The sequence below is a fragment of the Myotis lucifugus genome, unplaced genomic scaffold (assembly GCF_000147115.1).
Source record: "Myotis lucifugus unplaced genomic scaffold, Myoluc2.0 scaffold_246, whole genome shotgun sequence".
Classification (NCBI taxonomy): Eukaryota; Metazoa; Chordata; class Mammalia; order Chiroptera; family Vespertilionidae; genus Myotis; species Myotis lucifugus.
The window spans coordinates 856,337-875,029 of record NW_005871294.1 but is presented as its reverse complement, the minus strand read 5'-3'; the positions used below and the strand labels follow the sequence as shown (position 1 = coordinate 875,029).

General features: G+C 41.9%; 1 protein-coding gene across 9 annotated transcripts in view; it reads left to right on the top strand.

Moving 5' to 3' along the window:
* Positions 1–3,811: 3,811 nt before the first annotated feature.
* UBAP1 (ubiquitin associated protein 1) overlaps positions 3,812–18,693 on the top strand; it is a 38,608-nt gene continuing 23,726 nt past the window's right edge. For 3 of the 9 annotated variants that reach the window (XM_023762419.1, XM_014464347.2, XM_023762415.1), the window contains exons 1-2: positions 3,859–4,074; positions 12,481–12,521. In XM_023762419.1, coding sequence (XP_023618187.1) covers positions 12,519–12,521 — 3 coding nt within the window. In that variant the 5' untranslated portion in view covers positions 3,859–4,074; positions 12,481–12,518. Of the gene's footprint in view, positions 4,075–4,176; positions 4,612–12,480; positions 12,522–18,693 lie in introns of those variants that run through there. The other 6 variants (XM_023762417.1, XM_023762416.1, XM_014464349.2 and 3 more) reach the window with 5 other exon arrangements.

Genomic DNA, 18,693 nt, shown 5'->3' with positions numbered 1-18,693 from the left:
TGGCATCCTGTTCAGCCTTTTCTGGTCACAGGTTGAGTTACTACCGGGATTAATATCTGGAAACTGACACATATGAGTCACTCCTAGGAAGGTGGAGAAATATTTGATTTTCCAGGAAATGTCCCCACTTCCTTCCCATTTCTTTGCCCCCCCCCACACACCCTTATTTCTTAAGGATGGGTTACCTCCATGGGGGCTGGGTGGCACATAGCAGGCTGGCCTAGGAGTCAGTAGTCAGCAACCTGGTCCCCACTTAAAGCAAAAAGGCAGAGAAAGAAATATTAGTAGATCAGAAGACTTAGGCTGATGGGGAATCTCAGGAGGACCCTGTCTGATAGGGGAGGCTTGTCTCTAGACTCAGGGACAAGCTAGAGGAGAGACACAGGCCTAACCCTCCAAAGGTTTTTCCTTCCTAATCCTCCATGGCACCATAGTCTCCTGATTCCTTTTCTGCTTCTCTGGCCACTACTTTTTCACCTTTTTCTCTGCTTCCTCTTCCCATGCCCTACTTGTCAGTGCTTCAAAGGGTCCTATCCTCAGAAGCTATAATTAATCTGAATTTCCATTCTTCTAGCCAAACCTTCAAGAATTTGATTCAGGTCAAAAACCTTAAAGTCATCCTGAGTCCTCTCATTTCCTCACACCATGCAACTAATTTGTGAGCAAAAAAAATTTTTTTAATCCTCATCTGAGGATATGTTTATTGATTTTTTAGAGCTAGAGGAAGGGGGAGAGAGAGAAACATCAATGTGAGAGAGAAACATCTATCACTTGCCTCCTGTACACGCCTTGACTGGGGACCAAACCCAAAACCTAAACATGTGTCCTGACCAGGAATTGAAACCAAAAGCTTTTGGTGTGTGGACGATCCTCTAACTCAGTGGTTCTCAACCTTCCTAATGCCTCGACCCTTTAATACAGTTCCTCATGTTGTGGTGATCCCCAACCATAAAATTATTTTCGTTGCTACTTCATAACTGTAATTTTGCTACTGTTATGAATTGTAATGTAAATATCTGATATGCAGGATGTATTTAGGCGACCCCTGTGAATGGGTCATTCGACTCCCAAAGGGGTCGCGACCCACAGGTTGAGAACCGCTGCTCTAACTGAACCACCCAGCCAGGTGGTTGTGAGCAAATTCTTATGGCTCTACCTTCAAAATGTACCCAGAACCTGACCATTTCTAAACACTTTCACTGCTACTATCACTCTGCTCTATAGTACTATCATTTCCTGCCCGGATTACTGCAATAACCATTATGTGCTTTCACACTTGCCCTTCTTGCTCAGTGTAGCAGCTACAGTGATTTTGCTAAAAAGTTAGATCATTTCTCTTCTCTGCTCAAAACTCTCCTATGGTTTGCAGCTCACTTAGAGTAAAAGCCAAAGTCCTTAAAACTATCCTCAAGACACTACATGATATAGCCAACTGTTACCTCTTTGTCACTTTATCTCCTATTATTCCTGTCTTTGCTCACTCCATTCCAGTCACACTGGACTGCTTAGTTTTCTTAGAACATAGAAGGTGAGCTCCCACCTCAGGGCCTTTATACTTACTGTTCCCTTGCATTGGCCTGGCATTCTCTTTTTTTAGATATTTACATGACTTATTTCCTCATTTCCTTCAGGTGTTCTTTTTGGCCAGGGTGTGTCACTTCCTTCAGATCTTTACTCAGATGTCACCTTTCCCTGGCCATCCTTTATAAATTTCAATCATGGCCCTAGCTGGTTTGGCTCAGTGGAAAGAGTGTCGGCCTGGGGACTGAAGGGTCCGGGGTTTGATTCTGGTCAAGGGCATGTACCTCAGTTGCAGGCCAGCGTGTGTGCGAAGGCAACCAATTGATGTGTCTCTTTCACATTGGTGTTTTTCTCTGTCTCTCTCCCTTCCACTTTCTCTAAAAATCAATGGAAAAATATACTCAGGTGAGAGGATTAACAAAAAAATAAAAAATAAGAAATTTCAGCCATGAATACTTTCTATCTTTCTTGTGCTTTATTGATTTTCTTAACAGTACCACCATTATTATTATGTTATATTTTCTAGAATGTAAGCTCTGTGAGAACAGGGATTTTTTTTGGCGAGGTCTCTTTTATATACTGCTGTATTCCCAGTATGTAGAACAATGCCTGCTATATTGCAGGAACTCAATAATATTTGTTAAATGAATGAATAAAAAGTTTATTTGGCCCTGGCTGGGTAGCTCAGTTAACTGCAGCATCGTCCTGTACACCAAAAGGTTTCGAGTCAGGGCATATACTTAGATTGTGAGTTTGTTGATCCCCAGTCGGGTTACATTTGGGAGGCAACCAATTGATGTTTCACTCACATCAATGTTTCTATCTCTTTCTTCCTTCCTCTATAAAAATAAATAAAAACATATCCTCAGATACAGTACACATGTAAACTCACATTCCCTCCTGAACATCTCTCCAGAAAGTTTGCCCTCTTTGGCCAGCTAAATTCCTTATTATTTCCCATAGGGCTTCAGTAAACCTTAGGTCTTTCTTGTTTCTCTTAGTATGAGACCCCCAAAATGTGGCTCCCCTTGCACAATTTCTTCACCCATATAGCTGGTCTCTTAATCTTGTTGCGACAATCTCCTAAATCTTGCTCCAGTCATCCCCTAGTCTCCATCCCCAGTTTCTGCTTTAGTTCAGCTATGAGTCTCTTATTCAATGCAGAAGATTATCATGTCTTTTCCATTTTATTCACTACTGCCATTTTAATTCTCCTGATGAAGAGCTTTGATCAGCTCACGGCTCTCTCCACAAATCTTCTATGGCTGTCTATTATCTGTTGAATTAAGTAGGCAAATAATATAGAATTCATGATTTGTTATTGTTTGCTTATTCTAAGGGGGTGGGCCCTTTTCTGGAACTCTGTCATTGTGAGTTAAAATTGCTGCACCTTCAAAGTACATATATTATCTCCTTTGGAGTTCTGAAGAGAAAAGAGGGCTGGAGAATTAAACATGAGAGAGTACACACCCTTTACGTACCCCGAAAGTGTAGATGTAAATCTTTCCTAATCTCTTAGCAAAAGTCAAGTTTTTCCAGATCCATTGATGTACCATTATTATTACCCTCTGACTTTTCCTACTTTGAGAGGAGAGGCTTCTATTTCTCCCACCATTTAGAAACTTTTGGGAACAAAGATTCACCTCATTCAGTTATGAATCCGCCATGCACCTGATTCCAGAAGACATCCAATAAACGCACAAGGCAGTAAAGGTTTGGGATTGGATTAAACTGGTTGAATGCCAGAATTGGAGGATTTCGAGGTCACCTTTCAACCCACTCACTTATAAATGAGGAAAGTGAAGCCATTATCAGAAAGGATTAAGCCTTGTACCAGGTCAGTTACCAGGGACCAGAAGCAAGACATCCCGATTCCCAAGTAGGTCTCGTTGGTAAATACTTCTGCTTCCCTTCGTGCTTCCAGGCTCTCGGTTCCCGCCAGATAGATGCCTATCTTCCAGTAGTGGTTCAATCCCCTGACTTGGAGGGAACCAGGAGAAGAAGCTAGAGGCCCAGCTGGATGAAAGGAGATGCAGCCGAGGGTAGAGGAGCGAGAAGAGGTCAGAGGTCGCATCTCACCTGCCAACTGCCCTTTGCCCCTTCAACTCTGGTCCCTGCATTCCGACCCGTCTCCCTAAATCCGCTTCTACGCCTTCCCCTCTCAGTGACCCTTTCCTTCTGCCTTCCCTTAGGGTCCGCAGGGTTCACCCATTCCAATGGCAACGCCCCAGGTAGGAGCAGCTGTTTGGCACTGAAAGGGAGATAAGTTACGTCACGTCGGTTCCTCCCACTGGACCGAGGGGCGTGGTGCGAGGCGTCATGACGTCAGACGCCCAAGGGGGCGGAGCGGTGAGGGGAAGGAGGAGGGAAGTAGGACTTCAACATGGCGGCTGTGGTACTGGCTTCGGCTGCGGTGACGGCCTGGCCTGGGGCGGACAGAGTGGAAGGTGGTGGTGTTCGCTCTCCCTAGAGGCCGTCAGCGGGGACCGAGCGTGGGAGGTCGGCGGCGCCAGAACCTTTCGGCTTCCGGGACGGCGGCGGCAGCGGCGTCAGGTGAGGGGGGAGGCGCCTCCTTCTGGGGCAGGGAGAGGAGGGGCGGCATTGGGGGTAGGGCGCCGGTCCCGGGATACGGGTGAGGGAGGGAACCCGGGGAAGAGGCTCTAGGCCCCGCTGGATGGAAGGAGATGCAGCTGAGGGTGTAGGAGTGAGAAGAGGCCGGAGACCGTGCCTCGGGGAGGCTTCAGGGAGAGGGGCCGGCGTGAGGGGCCGGAGTTGAAGGGGCGGAGGGCAGATGGGTTGTGGGGAAATGAATTCGGATGAAGGGGACTAATACGTGCGGGACGATAGGCTGTGTAGACATTGGTCTCTCTTGCTGGAGTGAGAGCTCGGTGGGAACTGGAGGATGCCCGGGAGGGGGACCCAGGTGTTAGTCAGGAAGGTGGGTGATGTGGAGTTGAGGGTGAGTTGGGGACGCGCGGCGCAGATTTGGTTCTTCCTGAGGTGACGAGATGGGGGAGAAAAAAGGGAGTCGACCAGCCGCGGGCTGAGTGATCTTTGGGGATACCTTTGACATGGCCAGGCCTTCTCCAGGTATGTTTACTTTGCCTCTTGTTGTTTCTTGGGTGGAGACTTACCTGGACCGTCCACCTGGGCCTCTGAAACAACCGCAGATCTTTCTTGCGGAACATCAAGTTACAGTTCATTTATTTGATCTGTATCAGCGCTCTCTGGCCTTGGTGTTCTCGCCACATGGACTGGATTCCAGAGTAGCCTCTTAAAGTATGACTGAACATAAAAATAGATTTTATATGAAGCCGAAAATTTTGAGAGTTTTTAGGCACCATGGTTGCAAACCAGATTTGGTAATTTAGTTAACTATTAAATGAGTGTTTTCTCTCTATCCTCAGTTGTGTATTTAGTATTTGAGAATTAGGTTAGATACAATGGACGTTTCTCTTTATAAAAATTTTATCAGATTTGGTGGTGGGGAAAACAGGGCACTTAAGTCTTTAGTGATAGCTAGCTCTTTAGTTAATGTCTCAAAACAAGTTAAACTGAAACTTTCTGAATTTTTATAGCAAATGTTTTGGACTGAAAGTGTCCAAAGTCTAAAGAATTACATTGTCTGCATTAACTTTTTTATTTATTTATCTTTTTGTTGAAAGTATTACAGATGTCCCCTTTTTAACCCCCACTTACTCCCACTACCCCACTCCTGTCCTCCCTTCTTCACACTTGGGTTGCGGGTGAATTTCCCGCCAAAATATAAGATGGCGCGTTAAAATGCCTATATCTTTTGAAGTATGGGTTCGATTGAAATGAAATATTTGGTAATACGCAGTTACAATCGGCCCGAGTTTACACGTTTCCCGCACTCCACCGCAAATCTATATGAACCGAGTTTAAGACTGCTCCCGCGGAGTACGCGCAATTCACGCGAGCCGACTTAACTCGTTTCCTGCAACCCAAGTGTTCACTGCACTATTGTCTGTCCATGGATTATGCATATGTGCATATAAGTTCTTTGGTTAATCACTTCCTGCCCCCCCCTTCTCTCTGAAATTTGTCATTATTTACTTTTAAGTGGAATTAAAAATTTTTATTTATTGACTAGAGGCCCGGTGTACGAATTTGTACACAGGTGGGGGGGTCCCTTGGGGTGGCCTGCAGAGATCAGGCCTCATCTCATGCCTCCAGCCTCGCAGCCCCACAGCCCCACGTGGCACCCTGCCTTGGCCTGGCGAGGCTCCCTCACCTACTCCACCATCCCACCTGCAGTGCGATAGATCAGGGTTGGGCCCCCTGCCTGGCTCCCTCAGCGCCTAGGAGCTGGGCAGCAGTCCCGCCCCCTACTGCCACTGTTGGTCGTTGTCTGCAGGGTCATTGGCAGGGCGATCGGGCCCCTGCTCACACCGGCCTTGGCCTGGCACCGCCCGCTCACCTGCTCCACCATCCTGCCGCGGTCCCGCTCTCTTTGGGGCCCATCGGGAGGAGGTGCTGTCCACTGCCAGCGCGGTGTCACCCCCTGGTGATCAGTGCATGTCATAGTGAGCAGTCGAACTCCTGGTCTCCCAGTCGAGGTCTCCCAGTCCAACTCCCGGTTGAACAACTGCCTGAGGGGACAATTTGCATATTAGGCTTTTATTATATAGGATTTTAGAGAGAGGAAGGGAGAGGGGCAGGGAGAGAGAGAGAGAAATCGATGGACTGCCTCCTGCAAGACCCCCACTGGGAATAGAGCGCACAACCTGGGCATGTACCCTGACCGGGAATTGAACCAAGTGCTCAACCAACTGAGCCACACTGGCCAGGACAGTGGTTGATTCTTGTATGTGCCCTGACCAGGATGCACCACAACCATGGCATATCTTGATGACGCTCTAACCAACTGAGCTACCCAGCCAGGGCTTTAAGTGGAATTTTATAAATTAAATTTTTGTTTCTAACCCATCCTATTCATTTTTTTCTGCCCTATTCTTTCTGTTAGTTATTAAACATTTATTGAATGCTTATTGTTGCATTGATAAGTCATTATAATTATGGAAATGGGAGTTTGTTTCTTTAGTGAGCATCTCTATCACTGCGTAGCAAATAACTTGCTATGGCCTCATTGGAAGATAAAGTGTTATCTATATACATTGGGGCCTTGACTTACGAGTGTCCCGACTAACGAGTTTTTCGAGATACGAGCCTTCTCTCGGCCGATTTTTTGCTTTGAGTTGCCAGCTAAAATTCGGGTTACGAGCCAGCTTCAGATACCCCACCGCTAGTTGGCGCAGCGAACGTCACAGTGAACGCCACAACATCAGCCCAGCATCACGTGTCTCACTCGTTCACTTTATGATTTGACATACGAGTAATTTGAGTTATGAGCTCTGTCATGGAACGAATTAAACTCGTAAGTCAAGGCCCCACTGTAGATTATTTTAGTGTGAACTTTTTCCCATAGACCAACCATAAAACCAACCATCAGTTCATCATTAATCAGGTAATTTTCTTTAAACAATCTTTCTCAATACATGCATAAGGTATTGTGTAGTATCTTAATGTATTAAAGAAGCTTTTTCTTAGGGCAAAAATATTTGAAGTTTAGAAATTAACTGGATTTAGTTTCTCATATAGAATGAGAATCCCTACTTCTGTATCATGAAGATAAGTGAAAAAATTTATCTTTTCCAGAATCTTAATTGCTTATACGAAAAAGCCTTTCAGGTAGAGAAAGAAGTAAGGAGTAGATTCTAACCTATAGCCACAATTTCTTATAGTATTGGAAAATAATTTGAATGTAAGAGTAATGTTTCCTATAAATTGAGAGTTGTTATTTCAGGCTTTAAAAATTTAGGTGAAGGTAGCAAGATTTGCAAAGGGAAAGGTGCTAACACTGGGTATATGCTGATGAGCTAGGCATTGTTAACACTTTACATAACTTAATCCTTACAGTTTGATCAGGTAGGCAGGTTTGATATGCATCTTTTCGGTGTTGAGGATCAGAGAATTAAGTAATTTAAGGTTACAGCTATAAAGTGGTTAGATTTGTCTAATTTTAATGCCCATCTATTACACCATTTTGTCCCTTTTAAGTGGTCACAGAGCCATTCTAATTCCTGTCAAATAAATTTAAAGTGTAAGCACTTTTTAATTTTAAAGTTATGTCCTTTAAAACTCCTCCTTCTCATTGAAATAGTAGTGTTATTACAATGATAAGTACTTCACTAAAATTTTAGTCAATTAAGATGTCATCAGTATTCTAGGAGTAAATGACTATTTTTGTACTTAACAAAATAAGCTAGAGGAACTGGATAAGGGACTAAAAGTTTTCTTACTTGTATTGCTGAGTCAGGTTGGACCCAGTTTATTAAGGGCCAAAATTTGTATTTGGCAGTAATCCGAACATGTTCTCAGAATTCTGGATTGGTCATTATCAGTTGCTTAATACTTACCAAACACTTCCAGTTTTTGAGTCATTGAATTGGCTCATGGTAAATGTGAATATTGTGCTTATGGAGTCAAGAGCCAGCAGTGTGTGTTTTGGTTGCTTCACTTCCTCCCTAACACTTGATATTGTCAGACTTGAAAATTTTTTTCTAATCTAGTGTGTTTGAAATGGTATCTATTATGTTTTTATTAGCATTTTATGAAATTGAGCATCTTTTCATATGTTCATTGGCCATTTGTGTTCCTGTGAAGTTTTATGCCTATTTTTATTGAGTTGTTTTTTTCTGATTGATTTTTAAGAATTCTTTATATACTTTGAGTACTAATTATTTGTTTATTTATGGGTTGCAAATATCCTTTCAATTTATGACCTGTCATGAGACTTCTAAGGATCTTAGTGAGAATGTCAAAGACATGGAGCAGGGCTTGCTTCAGTGGGGCTTTGGTGCTCACTGAGTCTGCCTCTTGAGTGTGTCACTTGTGGATGTGTAGAGTTGTAACCTAGTATGATCTGAAGCTGTCCACTGGATGCACTGGCTCTAGGGCCTCCAGGGAGGTGCATTGGGGCAGGAACTTGGGGGCGGCTTTATCCCAGACAGGGGTGCTGACAGGGGTCATTGTTCCTGTGCTGGAACCTCCCCTGTCACAGGGCTGACTGGCAGCCGTATCTGAGACTCCATCAGCCTGGAGCACACTGTTTGCTCTGCCTTGGTGATTCCCTGACACTCTGCCCCATCCAATTTGCAGCCCCACCCAAGCTGTTTGTAGCAGCTTTTCCATTTGAATGGCCTGTCCTGGCTCAGGTTTCAGACTTTGCTAAAATCTCTCAAACAAGCTACAGCTGGTGACAAGTGTACCCAAACCTATCAATAAAAGACCTAAGACCTGGCACTAGCTTTGCTTCACTGCTGGGCCTCCAAGTCATCTGCAAATCCCTCTGTAGCTCTTGCCAGGTGGCCCCAGGTAGTGGCATGCCATATGTGTCTGGGTCCCCCACAGCCACCTGATGCTGGAAATTCAAGTAAGTTCTTGCACAGGCCCTTTAAATGGGACACCTGGGTCTTCAGCAGCCTCCTTGTCACTCAGCCACAATCCCTGCTGGTTTTTACAGCCTGTAGATGCGGGGGACTTCTCTTCCCAGCTCTGGGACCCTGGACTGGGGTCTGGTGTGGGGCCGGGACCTCTTGTTCCTCATGGGTGGCCTCCTCAGAGACGATTTCCTTCCCAATTAAAAAAATGGCACATGTGGGTGTTGGACCAGCCCTCCTACCAGTCTCAATGTGCTTTCTTCTCTAGTTGTAGGACTTCCATTCAGCCAGGTTTCAGGTGGTTCTGAATGATGGTTGTTTTATATTTTAGTTGTAATTTTGATGTGGTTGTGGGAGGCAGCGAATACAGGCATTTATCTACTCCACCATCTTGGTTCTATTTATATTTTTCTTTTTTAAACATTTTTTATTTTATTTTATTTTAATTTTTCCATCACTGTTTATCCCCTCTATGCTCTCTTCCACCTTCACTCCCTCCCCCATCTCCACACTGTTGTTCATGTCCATGAGTTCTATGTTTTTTGTTCAATCTCTCCACCTTCCCTACCCCCTGACCCCCACCCCAGAGCTGTCTCCATGTTCTTTATCTATGAGTCTGTCTCTGTTTTGTATGGTAATTCAATTTGTTCATGAAATTCCACATATAAGTGAAATCATATGGTACTTGTCTTTCTCTGACTGGCTTATTTCACTTATCATAATGTTCTCCAGATCCATCCATGCTGTTGCAAAGTGTAAAATTTTCTTTCTTTTTACGTCAGAGTAGTATTCCATTGTGTAAATATACCACAGCTTTTTTATCTACTCATCTATTGATGGACACTTGGGTTGCTTCCAAATCTTGGCTATTGTAAACAACGCTGCAGTGAAATAGGGGTGCATATATTTTTTCGAATTATTGTTTCGGGCTTCTTTGAATGTATTCCCAGAAGTGGAATCACTGGGTCATAAGGCGGTAACTTTTAGTTTTTTTGAGGTAACTTTCCACAGTGGTTGCACCAATCTGCATTCCCACCAACAGTGTATGAGGGTTCCCTTTTCTACATCCTCACCAGTACTTGTTAGTTGATATATTGATGATAGCCTTTCAGACAGGTGTGAGGTGATATCTCATTATGATAGAGCTTCTTTAAAACATCCCTGATGTTAGCTGGTTTCCAAAATTATGTATTAAATCAGGGGCTCAAGCAGCCTCTCCCCAGCCATTTGCCTCTCAAAAACAGCTGCTTCTTTGATGACCGATGATATCCAATAATATCAATAAATATTAGGACACCAAGATGAAAATGCTCATTTCCTGAGCATATTCACAGCTCTCATGGTTGGATGCTTAGATACTGCTTCTTTCCCATCAAAGATTTAGGAAAAAACACATTTTTGGTATGTGCCTATGTGGGAAGGTTCAGGCTGTCAAGAATCTGGCTTCAAGGTTCAAAAGTCTCACTGTATTGTTGTGGTTTATGTACATAATGATGACTCTAGAGCCTGTAAGAGCCTATGAAATGTCTTCTGCACATATAAAAGGTTAAATCATTTTCATTATGGTTTGTTGGTTCTTTGAAAATCACCCCTAAAAGAACCCCTGTAGCCCTTAGCTAGGATCTTTCCATCCTTCTCAGTTAATTTGTATATATATTGCAAGGTATGGATTAAAGGTGGGTTTTTTTTACATATGAATATTTGGCACCATTTTTTGAGAAGACCAACCTTTCCCCTTTGAAATTCCTTTGTACCTTTGTTTAAAGTCATTTGGCTGGCTCTGTTGGCCTGAGCGCTGCAGGGTCTCAGGCTGCAGGTTTGATTTCCTGTCAAGGGCATGTACCTGGGTTTCAGGTTCGATCCCCAGCCCCAGTTGGGGCACCTGTGGGAGGTTACCAATCCGTGTGTCTCTCTCTTCCCCTCCTTCCCTGCCATTCCTACCTCCCCTCTTTCACTCTCTCTAAAACTCAGTGGAAAAAATATCCTTGGGTAAGGATTAACAAACAAACAAAATCATTTGGCTATATGTGTATGAGTCTATTTCTGGACTCTGTTCTGTTGGTCTATGTGATATCATTATACCATTTCCACACTGTCTTTTAATTAGTGTAGCCTCATAGTAAGTTGATGGTAAATTCTCCAACTTTCTTCTTTTTCAAAATTGTTTTGGCTATTATATTTCCTTTGCCTTTCCATGTAAATTTTAAAATAAACTTGTCTGTTTCTTTAAAAAAAAAATCCCAGCTCTGGTTGGGTGGCAGATAATCAATTAATTGGAACATAATTGGGACAGTGGCTCAGTTGGTTGGAGCGTCATCCCGTACACCAAAAGATTGAGGGTTCATTTTCCTATCAGGGTACATACCTAGGTTGCAGGTTCGTTCCCCAGTCAGAGCCAGTACTGCAGGCACCTGATCAATGTTTTTTCTTTCTCTCTAAATCAATAAAAACATATCCTTGGGTGAGGATTAAAAAACAAAACTAAAAAAAAAGATCCTTTGCAGATTTTTATTCTGTTTTGAGTAATTTTTACAAATAGGTACAGTATATTTACTTTAAAAAAAGGTTACAGTGGAAAATAAAAATGTTTTCACTATGATGCCTTGCAATATGCTATAGTACTGGCTAATAGATACCATACCATAAATTCATATACTTAGTCTTAATTTTTTTCTGCTTATGTCTTAGGTAAATTAAACACCATACCATATCAAGGGAGATAAACTTTAGGTTGAAGAGCTGAGAGTATTTGTGTAAGAAAAGACTTTGCACCTACTTCCTTATCTAGGGGTTGAAAGTACAAAGATAATATTAAGCTAGATGTGTGGTTTTATGTTTTTTCCCCCCTTCATTTTTAAAAAATTTTATACAAAATTAAAATAGTACAAAGGTTGTATGTCATTCATTCCCACCTCAGAAATTTCTGTCTTTTTAAAAAAATATATTTTTATTGATTTCAGAGAGGAAAGGAGAGGGAGAGAGATATGGAAAAATCAATGATGATAGAGAATCATTGATTGGCTGTCTCCTGCTCGCCCCTTACTGGGGATTGAGCCTGTAACCTGGGCATGTGCCCTCACCTGGACTCTAATCATGCCATAGATGGATGCTCAACCACTGAGCCACACTGGCCAGGCTCTGCTTTCTTTTTTGAGACTTTGGAACTGAGAAGTTTGAGGGCTATGTCAGTCCTGTTACCTTTTAGTCTTCTGGTTTCCTTTTTATAGCTTCAATTTTCTTTCTTTTTTAAAAAAATTTTTAAAGTTTTTTATTTTTGTTGATTTTAGAGAGAGAGAAACATCAATTTGTTGTTCCATCTATTTGTGCATTCACTGTTTGATTCTTGTGTGTGCCCTGACTGGGGATTGAACCTACAACCTTGGCAAATCAGGAAGATGCTCTAACCAACTAAACCACCCAGCCAATTTTCTTGTCATGATTTGTTTATATTTTCTCAAGACATCATGAGTCTAAAAAATATTTCTTTGTTTTTCAGATTCTAAATGGCTTCTAAGAAGTTGGGTGCAGATTTTCATGGTAAGTAGACTATTAGATATTATGCTTTAAATTTTGATTTGATCAGAAATTTGAAATCACTTATTTAAGTGCTCCTTTTTGTTTATTCAAATGAGCAGCTTGAGAAAAATAAAAGTGTACAAGGTAGCATATACATTCCCTAGGGCTTCAGATAACTTTAATACATGTATTTTTTACTTTGGAATTTTTTTCCCATTACTATTTACATTCGGTATTCTGTATTAGTTTCAGGTGTACAGCATAGTGGTTAGACCAGGGGTGGGCAAACTTTTTGACTCGAGGGCCACAATGGGTTCTTAAACTGGACCGGAGGGCCGGAACAAAAGCATGGATGAAGTGTTTGTGTGAACTAATATAAATTCAAAGTAAACATCATTACATAAAAAGGTACGGTCTTTTTTTTTTTTTTAGTTTTATTCATTTCAAACGGGCCAGATCCAGCCCGCGGGCCGTAGTTTGCCCACTGCTGGGTTAGACAATCATATACTTTACAAGGTAGTCCCTCAAATATTTCAAGTACACCATACATTGTTATTACAGTATTATTGACTGTATGCCTGATGCTGTAATTTACATCCCTGTGACTATCCTGTAACTGCCAATTTTTACTTCTTAATCCCTTCACCTTTTTTATCTAGCCCCCCCAACCTCCCTTTCCTTTGGCAACCGGCAGTCTGTTCTCTGTGTCTGTGAGTCTTTTCTATAGATAGCTTTAATATTGAAATATTTCCTCAAATGGATAGTTAGTCTCTCTGTGTTTTATTGTACTTGTAACTACCAGAGTTGGTTAGGGAGGCTGCCTCTTTTTGTTCTTTTTCTTAAATCCTCACTGTTAGATGTTTTCTTTGTTGATTCAAAAGAGGGAAGAGTCGGGGGAGAAGCACTGATATGATTGGTTGCCTCATGCACACGCCCCAACTGGGGATTGAACTCACAACCTTGGGTGTATGTGCCCTGATCTGAACCAAACCTGAGACCCTTCGGTGCATGGGCTGGGGCTTTAATCAATGAGCCACATTGGCAAGGGCTTCATTGTTCTTTGGCAGTATTTTGAAATATTTATCATTCCCTGGTCATAGCTCTTCTCCATATCAGGTATGAAAAATTCTAAACTTTTAGCTAATATTTTGATTAAGTTGCCCCTCCCCAAAAGGAAGTAATATACTACAAGTAAACCATGATCAGTAGATCAATGTATTATAGAAGTACCAATAGTAGTAATTACAATTTTGCACTAGAGACTAATAGTTTACCATCTTTTTCTAAGATACGGCATTTATAAACTTTATTATCTGCACTTGGAAGGAATGGAGGTGCCTAAGAAGTCATAATTAAAGACCTCTTTTCATATAGAAGATAAGAATCAAAGAACAGAAATATCCAAGCAACACAATTATTTTTAAAAGGGTTTTAAAACTGATCTTTCATTTTATAAATCATGTCATTGTAAGAATGATTTGCTAGACAACTTGGCAACATGTGTTGGTCTGCTCTTCTGATTATGAAATTGTTTGATTGTGTGACTCACCTCAGTCAAGGTGGTACAGCAGGCACTGCGCTGTCAACTTGCTTATATACACTATACAACAGCTTTAATATCTCGAATCGCCATTGTATATATACTTACACTCATTACTTGCATATATTTTGTTAAATCCCTTTGGAGTTAAGTCATTGAAATTCTGGAATTTGCATTTTATATACTAGTACAGGTCAGCCATCAGATCTGCCAGGTAAGTTATCCTGTGTAAGGTTTATTAAAGGGCTCCTTCAAAGCACAGTAAAGTGCAACATAATGATGTTGTAGTTAACAGATTGAATATAGGATGGTGGTACCATAAAATTATAATGGAGCTGAAAAATTCTTATCACCTAGTAATGTTGTAGCTGTTGTCATGTAGCACAAAAATGCATTACTTTTGTTTGTGATGATGTTGGTATAAACAAGACACTTTATAATAATACACAATTATACACAGTACATAATGCTTGATAATAATAATAAACAACTGTGCTATTGGTTTATGAATTTACTGTATTATACTTTTTATTTTAAAAATATTTTTATTTCATAAAGGGAGAGGGAGAGAGAGATAGAAACATCAATGATGAGAGAAAATCATTGATTGGCTGCCTCCTGCACACACACCTCCCTCCCCCTACTGGGGATCAAGCCCGCAACCCTGGGCATGTGCCCTTGACCAGAATCGAACCCCGGACCCTTTGGTCTGCAGCCCGATACTATACCCACTGAGCCAAACCGGCCAAGGCACTTTTTATTATTTTAGAATATACTGTATATACTTTTTTTATATAAAAAAACTTTTTTTACATAAAAAGAAGTTTGCCATAGCAACAGTATGCTCTGTTACGCTGGGAGCAGACTTAGACATCTCATGTTTACTGCACTTCTTTTTTTGTTTGTTTTTTAATATATTTTTATTGATTTCATAGAGGAAGGGAGAGAGAGAAATAGAAACATCAATGATGAGAGAGAATCATTGGCTACCTACTGGGGATTAAGCCTGCAACCCGGGCATGTATCTTTGACCGGAATTGAACCTGGGACCCTTCAGTCTGCAGGCTAATGCTCTATCCACTGAGCCAAACCAGCTAGGGCTGCATCTTTTGATTGCATCATTTTCTCTTGTGCTGTTTTGCTCATCATGGCCTCTAGTGTACAAATATCCACTGCTAATGTTATCACCAAGCAGCCACATTGAGTGATTGCTTTAGAAATGAAATTGAGTGATCATATAATCTTTTATATATACATATATATTTTGATTGATTTCAGAGAGGAAGGGAGAGGGAGAGAGAGAGAAACATCAGTGATGAGAGAGAATCATTGATCTGCTCCTTCCTGCACACCCCTAGTGGGGATTAAGCCTGCAACCCAGACATGTGCCCTGACCGGGAATGGAACCCTGATCTCCTAGTTCATAGGGTTGATATTTAACCACTGAACTACACTGGCCAGGCTGATCATATAATCTTGAAGAACAAGAACAAAGTGATGGAAATTGTTAAAGAATCTATGTCATTGAAGGCAATAAGACTAACAAAAATTTGAGAAGAGCTTATAACAGACATGGAAAAACTTCTAATGACCAGACATATAAGTGTATCTACCCTCTCAGCACTGTGATGATCACAGGCAAATCAAAAAGTTTGTTTGCGATTTTGAAAGAAGAGCCTGGACCTGACTGTAATGTTGTATTTACTGCTAGCTCTAGGTGGTTTAAACGATTCAAGAATTGTTATTCATTACATAATGAAAAAGTGAATGGTGAGTTAGTCTGACAGATGTGAAGGTTGAAGAAATTTTGGAAACTCTAGATATGCTGATTGTGGAGGAAAATTACTTGCCAGAGCAAATATTCAATATGGATGAAACCTCCTATTCTGGAAGCAGATGCCTAAGGGACTTACTTCTATTAAGGAGACTAAATAAGTGCCAAGTTTCAAGGCTTTTACCAGTGAGAACAGAACAGTCTTTTTTTAAAAAATTTTTTTAAAAAATATATTTTATTGATTTTTTTACAGAGAGGAAGGGAGAGGGATAGAGAGTTTGAAACATCGATGAGAGAGAAACATCGATTCAGCTGCCTCTTGCACACCCCTCCTGGGAATGTGCCTGCAACCAAGGTACATGCCCTTGACCGGAATCGAACCTGTGACCCTTCAGTCCGCAGGTCCGACACTCTATCCACTGAGCCAAACCAGTCAGGGCAGAACAGAACAGTCTTGCTGGGGAGCAATATTGCAGGCTACAAATTGAAACCCTTTCTGATTTGGCACAGTGAGAACCCCAGGATCTTGAAACATATCATTAAGCACACACTGCCAGTATACCACAGAAACTGTAAGTAGTCATGGATGACCAAGCGCCTCTTCCAAGATGCTCTCCTGAACTGCTTTGCTAGCAAAATGGAGAAGTACTATTTTAAGATTTTGTGTATTGCTAATAACCCTCCTGAACATTCTCTTTTTATTGGTGATCTTCATCCCAAAATCAAATCTCCCGCCAAATACTGCTCTTTGATGCAATCAATGGGTCAAGGAGTTATAGTAGCTTTTAAGGCCTATCACCTGAAGAGGACCTTTGCCCAGGCTTTTGCTGCAGCTGAGGAAGACACTGATGCAATTCTGGAAGGATTATAACATCTATGACTGCAACAAGAAACTTGCTTGAGCTTGGGGTGGTGTCACCAAGGAGTTATGAATGGCATCTGGAAGCAGACATTCAAGAGGTTCATCTGTGACTTCAGAGGATTTGCCAAGCATGAGGAGGTTGCAGAAATAAGTTGTGGTAAAGATGGCAAGCAACTTTAACCTGTCTGGATAAGGATGACATTGAGCAGCTCTTAAAGGTGGTTCCTGAGTAATTGACTAATGAGGAGTTAATTGTAATTGGAACTGGAACACATAGCTGAAAATGAGGCAAGAGAAAGCGAAATTGCAGGAGAGGAAAAAGAAGACCCCCGCCTCCCCCAAGAAAATTTATAATGGAGGGTTTAGCAAAAGCTTTTGTAAACCTTAACAAGCTCCTTAAAAAGTTCAAAACATGGACCTCAACACTGCAAGGTTTTCATTAACAGGAATGTTTATGGTGCAGTATTTGCTTAGAAGCAAAGCTGATGGAAAAAAGAAACCAAGCAAACCCCGTGGACATGTTTTCTGAAGATTGACACCTCCTCAAGAAGAGCCCAATACAGATCCTTCAGGAGGTATTTTAGAAGTCAGCACTGTTGTTATAGGAGATGACAGCTCCAAGCATGTTATTTCCCTTGAAGACCTTGTAGTGGGATAAGAGGTGGATATGGAAGACAGTGAAGTGATGCTCCTGATGACCCTGTGTAGGCTAGTGTTTGTTTTTTAGTTCTCACCTGAGGAGGATATGTTGGTTTTTAAAAAAAATTGATTTGAGAAAAAGAGATCGGGAGAGAAATACTAGTATTGATGGGAGAGAGAAATATCAATTGGTTGCCTCCTTTAGGAGTTCTACCGGGAGGGAATTGAATCCCCAGTCTTTTAATGTGTGAGACTGTGCTTCGAACACCTGAGCTACCCAGCCAGGGCTCTGTCTTAGTTTCTTTGTTTGTTATTTTTAAAAAATATATATTTTTTATTACTGATTTAAGAGAGGAAGGGAGAGGGAGAGAGAGAGAGAAACATCAGTGATGAGAGAGAATCATTGATTGGCTGCCTCCTGCATGTCCCACACTGGTGACAAACCTGCAACCAGGTTATGTTCCCCAACCAGGAATTGAACCATGACCTCCAGGTTCATGGATTTATGCTCAACCGCTGAGCCACGCTGGGCTCTGTCTTAGTTTTTAACAAAAAATTTTAAAAAGTAAAAAAAAAAAAAAGCCCTGGCCGGTGTGGCTCAGTATTTAGAGCAGTGGTTCTCAACCTTCTGGCCCTTTAAATACAGTTCCTCATGTGACCCAACCATAAAATTATTTTTGTTTCTACTTCATAACTGTAATGTTGCTACTGTTATGAATCGTAATGTAAATATGTGATATGCAGAATGGTCTTAGGCGACCCCTGTGAAAGGGTTGTTCGACCACCAAAGGGGTCGCAACCCACAGGTTGAGACCGCTGATTTAGAGCATCAGCTGTGCACCAAAGGGTCTCAGGTTTGATTCATGGTCGAGGGCACATACCTGGGTTGCAGGTTTGATCCCCAGCTGCAGTTGCTAATCCTAACCCTGACCCAAACCCAAACCTGACTAGAGCATGTGCGGGAGGCAACAAATCAGGCAACCAATTGATGTCTCTCACATTAATGTTTCTCTCTCTCTCTGCCTCCCTCCCTCTCTTTCACTCTCTATAAAATCAATGGATCCTCGGGTGAGGATTAACATCAACAAAGTAATAAAATTAAAAAATTTTTAAATAGGGAAAAGCTTATAGAATTAAGAATCCTATATAATAAAAGGCTAATATGCAAATAGACCAAACAGCAGAACCGAACAAACAGTCGCTATGACATGCGCTGACCACCAGGGGGCATGCGCGGAACATGGTGGGTGTCAGCCACAGCGGGATGGTGGAGCAGGTGACGGGGCGCCAGACCAAGGCGGGGCGCGGGTCACTGTCATCAGGGTGAGCCTCTGGTGTTACTGAAAATTCTTTGCTCCCGTGCACCATGGTCCACTGG